The 12,827-nt window shown below is 36.4% G+C and overlaps 1 protein-coding gene across 1 annotated transcript; it reads right to left on the bottom strand.

Annotated features, from left to right (window-relative positions):
• Positions 1-569: 569 nt before the first annotated feature.
• On the bottom strand, positions 570-12,274 carry LOC104082781 (medium-chain specific acyl-CoA dehydrogenase, mitochondrial-like). Its single transcript, XM_009586027.1, is given in 12 exon segments — positions 570-641; positions 3,902-4,131; positions 4,134-4,146; positions 4,862-4,957; positions 5,038-5,178; positions 6,074-6,182; positions 7,467-7,597; positions 8,461-8,541; positions 8,620-8,714; positions 11,078-11,147; positions 11,258-11,355; positions 12,151-12,274. Coding segments are annotated over 12 exon segments (1,233 nt in total). The 5' UTR covers positions 12,248-12,274.
• Positions 12,275-12,827: the final 553 nt, after the last annotated feature.

Below are 12,827 nucleotides of genomic sequence, written 5' to 3' on the forward strand. Positions count from 1 at the left end.
GCTGTGGTCAAGCCACGACGGATAGTATCTAAATGCTCAGAACAGACACACATGGAGGCGGTAGCAATGCAGCCTTCGTACTGCTGAACTGGAAAGGCTATTCAGCTGCTGTGGGCAGTAGCATAGTAGAAACTGAAGTACAGCTATTAACGTATTTCAGACACTGGACAATTTAAGTGATGTGACAAGCAAAATTAATAAAAAACAACCACACTTCTCTTTTATTAGAATGCAGCAATGACTGTCAGAAATAACATTCCTATCATCTCATTTTATAGTGAGAAAACATCGCATTGTGAGGTTCTCATTTCTTGCCCATTTTGTATTTGAACAACCAATCACTTTGGAATTCAGAATGTTTAGAAAGTACCAGCTTTGTTAGTCAGGAATGAACGAGGGACTGGACAGGGAGAATAGAAGTAGTCCTTGATAATGTACAGAATAAAAAGATTTAAGGGAAGTTTTTTTTTTCTCCATGCCTTTTTAATTCTATTGAAGAATGCACTAAAATCCTCTTCCATGAGAACACAGAACACTATAGCAGCACCAGACACACTTTATACATTTCTTTAAGCCTTAAATTTGCCAACATGTTCACGAGCTATGATCATCCTTTGAATCTGAGCAGTTCCCTCATAAATCTGAAAAGAAGAATTGCAATAATGTTAGCTGATGATTTTTTAAAAGGTTTTAACAGATCAACACTTTTAAACCTTCACGACACTAATCCAGTGTGGATTTGTATGTGCAGAGGGACAGAAAACAAAATTCCAGTGTGACAGAGTAACTACAGTGGGCTAAATGGAATAAATCACGTACAAGATACTGAGAGACAGGCTTGTTCTCTCAGGTGCTCTTATCTAAACTCAGTAAGGTTCTCATGAAAATAAACGGATATGGTGGGTGAAGAAGGATGAGGAAAATTTCTTATATGAGGAAGAAAATACGTATTTTAGGTTTTACAAAGTAGGATTTAAAACAATAGGTGGAAGGGAGGAGGTGACTTGTGCTGAAAGTGTTGTATTTTCTTTGACTAGCCTTTCAAGGTCCTACCAAATGTTCTCTCTGATCCATTTATTTCCATTAGTTAGCTAGTACTCTCTCCCATACAGTTTTGTTTGGTTTTTTTTTTGTTTTTTTTTAATCATGTATTCTTGCATTTTCTTCGAGAAACAGTCTGCATCATCCCTCTGTTCTATTTGTTTGCTGGCAGCAAAGTCAAAGACAGACAACAAAGCATATATGAAGCTCCAATGCCAAAGCAGGCCATATGCTCTGCAGGTATACTGCAATGCAATGTGAGGGCTGAGGCAACATGGTTTAGGGGTTTAAGTGTTTCAGCTCCCAGTTCTGCCGGAACTTGCTTTGGCAAATTGCTCAAGTTCACGCAAATTCACTTTCTCATTCACTTACAGGAATAATCTTCCCAAGAACCTTACAAAGCTTTTTGAAAATAAAGACGCATGTTAGTTTTTTGGTTCGGAAGAAATTTTTCATTCCCAAAGTGAATTCTCTTGACTGCTGCTGCTTACCCCATGTTGATCCAGTTCATAGAGCAGATTGTGTTCTGTGAATACTAGGTGCCTTTTGGAGCAAACTGAAATGGAATCTCTGTTTTCCCTATACAGCAAATACCCACCAACCCCTAATGAAGACATAATGGTCCAAGCCTACAACTGGACCCTTACAATTACAGGCGTATCGGGGACATGCAGTCCAAGGGACCAAACAGGCTTGCTATGACTCAACCTGCCCAAACTGCTTATAGCGTAGTTGTAGGGGCCTCAGCAGTTATTCCTGCAATCTACTGATCTGCTCCTGTTGCACTAAATTACTTGCTGATGAAGACAGCCATGGCACTCAAGTGTAAAGACATCAAAACTCACAATCTTCTTAAGTCAATTACAAGAAAGGTTTTGGTTTATAAGCCAATGAAAACAGTTTCAAGAATCATTGACAACTAAAGAAGGGAAGTTTTCCAAATTTGAGAAACTTTGTAGCCCTGTGCTGGACTCCCTCCAGTTAAGTCCGTATCTTGTACTGGGGAGCCTAGAACTGGACGCAGTACTGCAGGTACTTAGTTTTGAGAAACTAAGTTAGAGTTTCTACCAGAGTAGCCTATATTTGTAGCCAGACAAACCTAGAGCAGAGTAAGGACATGTAAAAACAGTACCAATAAACACAGTATTAGAATTGTGTAATACTGAAAAAGATCAAATATATGGAAGAGAAGTCGGAAAACCAAGTTTTTGTACATGAAGCATATGGCCAAAAGCATATACCATCTGGAATTGGGCAGCAATACAGTAAAGCACAGTGAAGTGCAAGGTGTAATCAAGAGACATGGACAAAATAATTGTAGAGACAAAAGCCTTTCCTGAATTCTTTTAGGGATGAAGTGGAACACAAAAACTGTATTTTATTTAAAACAAAATTTAATACTAAATTTAATACTAAATCTGATTATTCTGAACAATGAAAAAAAAGCCTACTTACCCATGCATTTGTGATGGATCAGTGTAATGGAAAATCTAAATAACTGGGATCCTGTAAAATCAATCTCAGCTTTCAAATAAAGTTCTAACCCTCATACCATCTTTCTCTAGAAAACCATGCAACCTGACAGGAAAAAAGCCCAATCATAAGAAAGTTCCATTAATCTTTCATTTCCTCACTCACAGGAGTGCCATTAGTTCTGAGAACCTTTAGATTCCAAAATAGTCGTTGTCTTTCCTTAAATAGAGAAAAATAAATTCTTGGCTAGTGAGAATAATAGTTTTCATTTTAAAGTCAGCTCTAAGAGAAATATTAACTACCTAGAATCTTAAGAATGACAGCTGTTATAGCTAACTAACATTACAGGTCATAGTCCGCATGCATTTCTTGATATAATCTATTTTGATGTATTTTACCTAGTCACCATTAATATCATAAAGAGGTGAAAAGCTAAAGATTACTGGTTTTGCTGAACACAACTAAAATATTCTTGCTGAATAAAGAACTGTAGCATAGTATATGACATGACATGGAATAATTTCTTGGCAGTAACACTGCAGAAAAAACCCCAGGATTATGGGTGACTAGGGGCTAAACATGAGTAAATATGGGTGGGTTTTGTTGTTAAAAAGAAAGGCTAATCACTCCAGGTTGTGTCACACTTCTGTTGATAATCATTCCATGATACTCAAATACTGGTGGTATCTCAGCCGAAGTATTCTACGCAGCTTATGATACCAAAGTTTGCGACAGAAGGTTTAGAGCACAGCAACAAATGATGATGAGGCTGGAAAGAGAAAGGGGGGGGAAAAAACCCCAAACCACACCCAACCAAACAAAAAAATCCCCCACAACTTATGAGGAAAAAGGAGAAGAAGCTGCTTTAGTGTTCAGAGGCTGAGAGGAAAGCTAAACTATGGGCAGGCACCAGTCCAGGATACGTGTGGAAGGTCAGAGGATTTCCAACAGCAACAAATGATGATGAGGCTGGAAAGAGAAAGGGGGGGGAAAAAACCCCAAACCACACCCAACCAAACAAAAAAATCCCCCACAACTTATGAGGAAAAAGGAGAAGAAGCTGCTTTAGTGTTCAGAGGCTGAGAGGAAAGCTAAACTATGGGCAGGCACCAGTCCAGGATACGTGTGGAAGGTCAGAGGATTTCCATCACTGAAGGTTTTCAAGAACAGCATTATACATAAACCACCTCTACTTACAGAATACCAAATGCAACAATTTGCCTGATTAGAATGACTCTTTCTTTAAATTGAAGGATTATTGCTTTCATTCTAAAAACTTTTTCTAAAAAAAATATGTGTACATCATGATTTGAAATAAGTGGCCATTAGTTTATTTTATATAAAATTTATGCATTACTATAAAGATCACATTCTCTCTTTTACTTACCTGGTAGATTTTAGCATCTCTCATTAGTTTTTCTACAGGATATTCAGTATTAAACCCATTTCCTCCAAAAATCTGTACTGCATCTGTAGCTACTTGGTTTGCAATGTCACCAGCAAATGCCTTTGCAATGGAAGCACAGCAGGTATTCCTGCGACGAGCATCAACTTCCCACGCAGCTCTCTGGTAAGCCATCCTAGCAAGTTCCACTTTCATTGCCATTTCAGCAAGACAGACACTGCTTGGTGCTATGAATGATGAAATAAACTAGGTTAACATTGCCCGCTTAAAATTCTATGACATCCAAGAAAAATACAATCTTCTTAATACAGCGATCTCTTCAACAAACTCAGTAAATTGTACTAGAGGAGTTCTACAGAATATGGATCGGGCTCTCATAATTGTATGTTGAATTAGACTTTCAAGTTTTTAATTCTCAAATCCATTTCGTCATAGGGATTAAACACTGAAATACTGAAGTTCTTCTTTACTATTTATGAGATTGGTATTTACCTTGCTGGTTATTTGTATTTCTTTAAAACTGGTAAGCGGTGTGATTGGCAATGTATTCTATTAGTATTAATACTGTGCATCTTGTTTCACATACCTCAGGAGCTTCCTCCTTTCCTGAAAATCCCTGTTTATTAGCACTGAAGAACTTAAGTATGTCCTGATAGCATGCGAGTTTCAGGTTTTTGGGCAGAGTTTTCTTTCTGCTTTTACTATTATCATTGATAAATTATAGAAAAATTCCTGAAGTTACCACATAGCTAAATTTACTTAAATGGTGCTGACCTATATACTTGGAAACCCCCAAATAGCAGAGATATAATATAAAAATTAAGGAACTAAAAAAACAAAAACAAAAACAAAAAAACCACAAAACTACCAAACGAGGGATAACCTTGAAAAATCAGTAGCTTTTATTTATAGTCTCTTTCTCTCTCCCACACACACATTTACTTCAACAATTGCTTTCCCAAAGGTTTTTCTCTCCAAAGCGTATCTAGTAGCTTCATCAAGCACTCTTTTTGCTAATCCAACAGCACCAGCTGCTACCTAGATTGAATACAGCACAGAATAAAAAAAAATCAGAAATTCCTACTATATTTTATAAATAAGTTATTTCTGATACTTACGGGTGGTCTGGTCTTATCAAAAGCTCCCACTGCGATTTTAAAGCCAGGTCCCTCAGCTATTAGTACATTTTCTTCTGGGACTCTCACATCTTCAAAGACAATGCCTCTTGTATCTGAGCAGCGTTGACCCATATTCATTTCCTGAAAAGGGAAATATACAGAGGTGCAACGAAATTGGATTATTCAAAGGTACAATACGTTTTCATTCTTTAGTTTACTCAAACCATGAAGTATGCTTTTTTCCCCAAAACACTTCATCTGAAAATTACCATATACAAGACAAATACTACGTTTGCACTTGCAGACCAGCACGCCCTTAATTTGTCTAAGCTGGGCAGTTTACTTTCTGCTTATATGAAATCAGTTCTGTAGCTGTAATCAGTCTTGTTGTCTTTCTCTAGTTCAACTACATCCTTTAAGATGGGAGTAGAAAAAGTAAAGAATCTAATATTCAGGCAGTACAGGTGTACTTTTCTAGTTTTCGGATTCCTTTCCTAATGTTCAACATCCAGTTTTGCCTACTACTAAAAATAGTACTTTTTTCTTTTTTTCTTTTTAAAGAGAGAACTAGCACCAGTGTCTCCAACGCCTCTTCCTCGACCAGCAGTAGCTAAAATTAAAGCTCACTGTGTGCGTGTTTATGGTTAAAATTGTTCAACTTGCTTCTTATCCTTTCAAGGCATACTACTTCTCATTTATTGGCACTTAGAATTGTCCAACTTGCTTCTTATCCTTTCAGGGCATACTACTTCTCATTTATTGGCACTTGTCAATAAAATAGTTCTCAAAGATTCTTTTGCAGCTGTTCAAAGTCACCTTACTTTAGACCGTTCTGATTAATTCCTTATCTGAATTAATAAAATTATGTCTTATGAATAGTTCTGTATGTTGTGAAAATGAAAAGATCATTGCACATGAGCACATAAAAATGATCAGTTGCCGAACAGTCTTTTTTCTTTAATGATAATTTGTGGCATTATTGGTTTAGAATTGAACAATAATTCCTGGCTTGTCAAATAAGAGATACAGTCTTCACCTTTCTTCCAATTTGGATTCCAGGGCTACCTGCTTCCACAATGAATCCAGTAAAGGCTTTGCTTGCAGGAGCTTTTGGATCTGGATTGGTACGAGCTAGCAAAAAATACCTAGTGTAAAACAAAGAAGAGGGATGCAGTTTATCCTCACAATTTACAACCAGATACTTTTTTAGCTATCATGAAATGTTTTTACGTGCATTTCTACAATATAATACATTCTATCTGTAAGTTAACAACCCTTTTTTCTTGCCCCTCCCAAAAGTAAACTGAGAGGGAGCAAGAGAGAGGAAGTTTCAAAGTTCAAGATATCATAGAATTTAATAAAATTAGTTCAGATCAACATGCAAAGATTCTCCACCTTTTCCATGTATTGTCAATCTTCATATTATCAGCTTCATGAATAGTACAAAAGAAACCTATTCACAACATGTACATAAAAATTAATGCTTAGGAAATACATTCTTGCGTGCAAAGTGTTATGTTATTATCTGATTTCAAAGATCTTAATTTTATTCTTTTAAGTATAAGTTGCAAATAAGTATTTCTCTTAGAAATTAAACAGTTGTAAATCACATTTATGGTTTTCAGTAATGTCAGAAGATACCTGGTAGGTTGTCTTTGATGGATCTGCCTTGAACAAGGAAATAAATAACTAGAAAATTAAGCCTTTTGATAAACGTATAAAGTTTTTCCACTTGAATAAAGAAGAATTTGTGTGTTGCGAATCAGTGTGATGTAAGACATGATGAAAGAGGTTTATATTATAAAGCACGCTCCGTAGACACCACAGCAATATCTGGGTTCTTTGACAGCTCGAAAATATCTTCCCTTCAGAAAATAAAATGTAATGTCCCTGCCCACAGCAGGGGCGTTGGACTAGATGACCTTTAAAGGTCCCTTTCAACCCAAACTATTCTATGATTCTAAAATGTAACACCACAATCCAACAGTGTTTATGGCTTCACTAGAAGTGAGAGGTGTTTCTAGTAGAATCAGAAGCAACTGATCTCAATCACCACAATGACAAAGCAAGGTAGCTAGTAATATGAGCCTCTTGAGTACTTTGCAAGTTAAATCATACTGTTGCTGTCCTGCTCTGAAGAAAAAGCAGAATTAATTTTGTTTGATAGCAGCAAGATTTGAGAGGTCTTCTTGAGTGAGGAGTTGTCATGTCATCGCTCATTTTCCTTTTTAGGCTTTGCACAGCACTGAGACTGCATTCTTACATCCTATCCTGATCAACTGGTCAGAGATTAAAGTGTAGTGTGTTGAAACACAATGAACATTCAGATTTATAACAGATCTTTAAAGAATTTAACTTCGGGGGTGGGGGGGGAAGCCACTATATAGCATAACAACGGAAAATACAACATGAGTTAAGAGGTAACACACCAGTTTGCTTTCCCACCGTTTGTGATCCACATCTTCTGACCGTTAATAACATATTCATCTCCTTTCTTCTCAGCCTTTGTTTTTATACCAGCCACATCAGAGCCTGCTCCAGGCTCTGTTACACAGTAAGCCTAAAAGAAAATAAAATACAAAATCTTGAGGAATAAAAGTTCTATTTTCAGGCAACCAAAAATTATTGCAGACTAAGTGCATCAAACCGATCTGTAAGAGGTTTAAGTGAACTGTATGGTAAAACCCAAAACATTAAATAAAAAAAAAAAAAAAACCCACAACAAAACCCAACCCAATCCCCCCAAAAACCCTCAACAGCTGTCTGAGCAAGAACCGAAACATATATGGGTTAGTTTTCTTTATAAATCCATAAAAATACATAAAATTGTCTTTTACTTTTAATCAAACAGAACCGTTCTGTAACCCTTAAGTCATTATTTCCTCAGGCTTCACGAACTCTGATGTGAAAGCTGAGAATCTTTAAAATCTGAAAACAAGAGCACTGAGTAACATTTTATGTTTACTGTGTCCTTCATTTTATGAGGCTTTGCATTTAATGCATTGCACGTGAATCTTTACTCCTTTCTATGTAACAAGTACTGCTTATAGAATATTTAAGATCACAAATAGAGTTTAATTCCCATCTGAGTTGAGTTTCTCCTTATACAAACCTTGTATTCTTCTTAAACGCCTACACCGTCTCTTGAAAGGGAAATAAAAGGTATTCATTTTTGGTAAACGACTTAGGATGGGGACGATTTTCCAAGTAATATCTTCTATTTGCTTATCGAATGTATCTCATTAGCTATTTCCTGACTTTCAGTAAATGCCACTGTTTATTTACAAACCAAAATGGGCTAAGTTGTGAGTACATGTCAGTGTTTTCTGGGAAAAAAAAAAGGAGGGGGGGAAGAGGGGCGGAAAAGAGTAATACAGATTAACATGGTTTAGGAACATTCTACAGCGTAGCAGTTACACTTACACACATCATTGGTTCCTCTGTTACTCTTCCTAAGTATTTTTTCTGCTGATGCTCATTTCCTGCAATGATTACTGGCATTTGCTGAAAGAAAATATTTAGACCATTAATTCATCTTTTTAAAGTGCACAGATTCTAGTTTAAGGGACGTAAGAAAAGACAGGAATTAGCTTCAATGGCAGTTTGAACCCCTGTACATCCGTAAGCTAACTCCTCCGTAATAAGGCATGCTTCAAAACTGCCAAGGCCAAGACCACCTACAGTTGAAATATTTCATTTACTAAAATGGGTTTAAATTGTAACATCTTAGTGATTTACACAAATGAATTAACAAAAACATATTCCCCCACATACATTTGATTGTGTACCGTGTTTGATTAGACATTCTCATGCAAACTTTTTAAATAAAGTTTTGTCAGAAGAGTAACAGGTGATTTGAAAATTACATATCACAATTCCAGGGTTATTGTGTGATTAATACGGGACAAGTTGCACAAAGAGGCAAGAATGTACCACTTGAATTTTTTGAGTACTTTACATTTGAGAATTAAGAGTTCTCAGGAAGCAGGGAAAGGGCTCCTAAACTACCACAGCACTTAGGGGGGAAAAAAAAAGTGTCTGTATTAATCAGACAACCAGCTCAGTAACCTGTTTCTGACAGAAGCCAACACTGTGGGAACTACATATAAATCCAATAACAATACAACTATACTTCCTCAAAAATATTTTCCCGAGCCTTCGGGTGGCTTCCTCAGCCAAAGAGATACCTCTCTTTGGTATCTTTGTTATGCTAACCCTCGACAGATATTTTATATGTGAATTTGCCCGGTCTCTTTTTGAATCTATGTAAAATTTTAGCATCAATGTCATCCAGGGGCAATGAGTTTCACAAATTAACTACACACTGCGTGTAGAACCGTCTCCTTTCATTTATTTTGAACCTGCCATCTGCTGATTTAATTCAATGCCTTCTAGTTATATTGAAAGGGACAGTCAACTATCAATCCCTTTTCACACTCTCCATGACGCTGACATTTTAGTCATTTCTCATACAGAAGCTATATCTCACGCAGAAGATATATCTTTTATAATCTTCGTCATCCTTTTGGGAACCTTTTCCATTTCCACAATACTCTTTTGAGATGGAAGGATCTGACGACATAATGAATTAAAGAGGCAAGTGCAATTTGAATTCAGGCAGCAGCATAATTGTGCCTTCTGCTTTTTTCTTCATTCCCTTAAAGGTCCCTTCTGACCTTAAATTTTATGGTTTTGACCACTTCTGAGCATTATGCTGATGTTCACAGAACTATTTATTCTAAACCCAAAAATCTCTTCTTTGAGAGGCAGTAACTAGTTCAGAAAATACCATTTCTCTGTGAAGTCTGAATTGCTTCTTTCCCTTCACATGTGCATCACTTTTCCTTTTTTGAATTGCATTTGCCATTTTAACAGTCACTCAGTTTCATGACTTTCTCCTGCAGCTCTTTGCACCAGCCTCATCTTTTCTACACCGAGTAACTCAGTATTATCAGTAAACTCTATCACTTCAGTATTGACCCCCTTTTCTAGTTTATTTATAGATATTCCAAATAGCACAAGACCCAGCAAGGCTGTGCTGCTCATTTTTCCACTATGAAACCTGATGATTTTTAAAACTCATTTTGGAAGTTCAAGCATTCTACATCAACCAGGCATCCCTTGTTCACACACTTATTAGCTACTTCGGAGAACTGCAATGATTTTATGAGGCACGACTTCCTTTCACAAAAACCTTTCTCTAGCATATCATGTTTATCTGTGCCCACTATTTCTGTACTTCATCTTACTTGCTCTTAATTTATATGGTGTATCAGGCTTACTAGTATGTATTTTCCCAGATGCCCCTTGGAGACCTTTTAAAGCAATGGTGTCCGATTTGCCACTTGTAATTTTTCATGTAATAACCAAGTGATTATACACTGCAGTAGCCCAGCTATTTCAGCCTTTAGTTTCTCTAGAATTTGTGGCTGAATAAACCTGGTCCTCACATTGCTCCTTTTGTCTCTTTGTTCCTTAACCTTGTTTACTAAATTTTTGATACAAGATATACCCTCTGATTATTCTTCCAAAAAAAAGGGTCTGCTACGGACACTTCCCTAACTTCTTTTTCACGTAATACAAAAGCAAAGAAGAAAATAATTTAACATTTTTTCTGTGGTTACTCATATACCTAAACACTGCCAAAGCACTGCTGTACTGCACCTAATCTAAACTGAAAAACTGTCCTTCTGGAATAAACTCTTAAATTGCTCCACCCTGTGTCAGAGACTAGAACAAAATACGACCTTCTAATTTCTCTGCCTCATCAGCTGACACAGTGCACCGGGGAACATGAGGCAGTTGTAATCAAGGTAGGAAAATCTGGTCATAAATTACCAAATCATAATCTCTCTAATTTGTCTCCCGATTACATCCATACCTAGTAACGCTTGTATGTGTCAACCTGCCTACTGATTAAATTTAGATTATTCAAGTATGCAATTGTTTATTTTATACAGAATCCATAATTACACATAGAAATCTCATCTAGTGCCTTTTCTTTGTTTCATTTTACAGATTGAAAAGAATGTTTACTTACCACAGCTTTCTGGTATGTGTGAATTCGTAAGACCAAGCTCCCAAGCCCTTTTTATAAGTGGAAGAGGATACTGAAATAGACAGGGAAAAATCACCTTCTGATTCATCACAATCAACATTTTAAATTTTATGCAGGTTAAGATAAAAGTCTATTTTTTCCCTTACACTATGGTAGATTTACCTCTCCAGTTTTGTCATATTGTGCAGCAACAGGAATAATTTCCTCCACAGCAAATTTACGAGCAGTAGCTTGAAACTCTTTCTGTTCATCAGTAAGTTCTAGTAAAAAAAAAAGAGGTCACAAATTCTCTACTATCTTTAATTTTGCCAGTTGTCAGACTATGAGAAAAGAGAAGACAAGAGTGTCCTTCCAGTACAACCCAAACCACCACTTCCTGAGCCTCTCCAGGAAGCAAAAAAGCTCAGCTTCCTCTTCCTCCTGGGAGAAATCCTCCACTGTTCTCTCATCAACACCTACAATGCACTTACTTCTGACAAAATTATCCACAAAATATTGAAAATGGAATAGAGAGGACCATGTAACATAAAATCTAGTACCGAAAGAAACAAGAATGCTATGCTAATTAAACGGAGGAAGAGAAGGAGGCAGATGTCGTCCGAAGATCCTGGCTATTCAGTTTCAAGCATCTAGCTGCTGACTCACTAAATTTGCTTTATGTATATAATATGCCAAGATGAGGATTAATTTCTTTATAACATTTCCTTACAACCAAGTTCAACTATGACTACATTTAATTACTTTAACATTGTAAACAGCAATGTGAGATAATTAATCAAAGCTAAGACACTTTGGCAATTAAAAAAGCTTAAGACAGACACAAGTTAAAAAAAGAAGAAAATCTTATGAACACTACACACATACCTGACTTGCCTGAGCTGAAGAAGAAAGTAATTTTGGTTTTCAAACATTTTTTTAAAAAAGAGTAGAAATCTATTTAGAATAAACACCTTCATTTTAAATTCATGTTGAACTGCAATATAGGATTTTATTTTTTTTAAACTCTGCAATTTGCCCTTAATTGCTATATTTCTTTCAAAAACTGTAATACTTACCAAAGCTAAAGCCAGCTCCAGATTTGCCTATATGTAAGTTTTGAGCAGGTTTACTAGAATGTGACCTCCATCCATGCCCTGCAATGGTTTGAAGCATTTGCTAAAGAGAAAAAGAACATGAGGCGTAAGATCTTTACAGCTCAAGTCTCCTAAAGCTACTAGCCTGACTGCCACACAAATTTAAATATAGAATCCCTCTTTAGAAACAATATCACATCAAGTATAATACAATTACTACAGTGACAAAAGAATTCTTGGCTACCTTAAGTTTTGTTCCTGTGGCAAGCAGCGCTCACATGAACTGACAGCTATACCAGGAATCCCAGGCTTTAACAGCACGGAGCATGAGGGAACTGCCGTATTCACTTTTAAGTATTGCGCAATTGATTATTTAAAAATAATTAAGCATAATTAAAATTCATGTTCACAGAGACATAGCAATATATATTTCTTTCTTTTATACATACACTCATCAAACCTGATTTTCTTGCCCACTAGTGAATATTCTATCTATCCATAATGTTTCTCTACATGCAGATTTAGCAAGACTTTAAGAACAACCTACCTATTAACCAACAGCTATCAGAATATTTTGATAATGTCCTAGACTCATGTCTGCTTTCTTTTAATAAGCTGCTGCCATGGACACTTAGAATCATAGAATCATAGAATACTTT

The sequence above is a fragment of the Fulmarus glacialis genome, unplaced genomic scaffold, assembly GCF_000690835.1.
Source record: "Fulmarus glacialis isolate BGI_N327 unplaced genomic scaffold, ASM69083v1 scaffold1591, whole genome shotgun sequence".
In the NCBI taxonomy this organism is placed as follows: Eukaryota; Metazoa; Chordata; class Aves; order Procellariiformes; family Procellariidae; genus Fulmarus; species Fulmarus glacialis.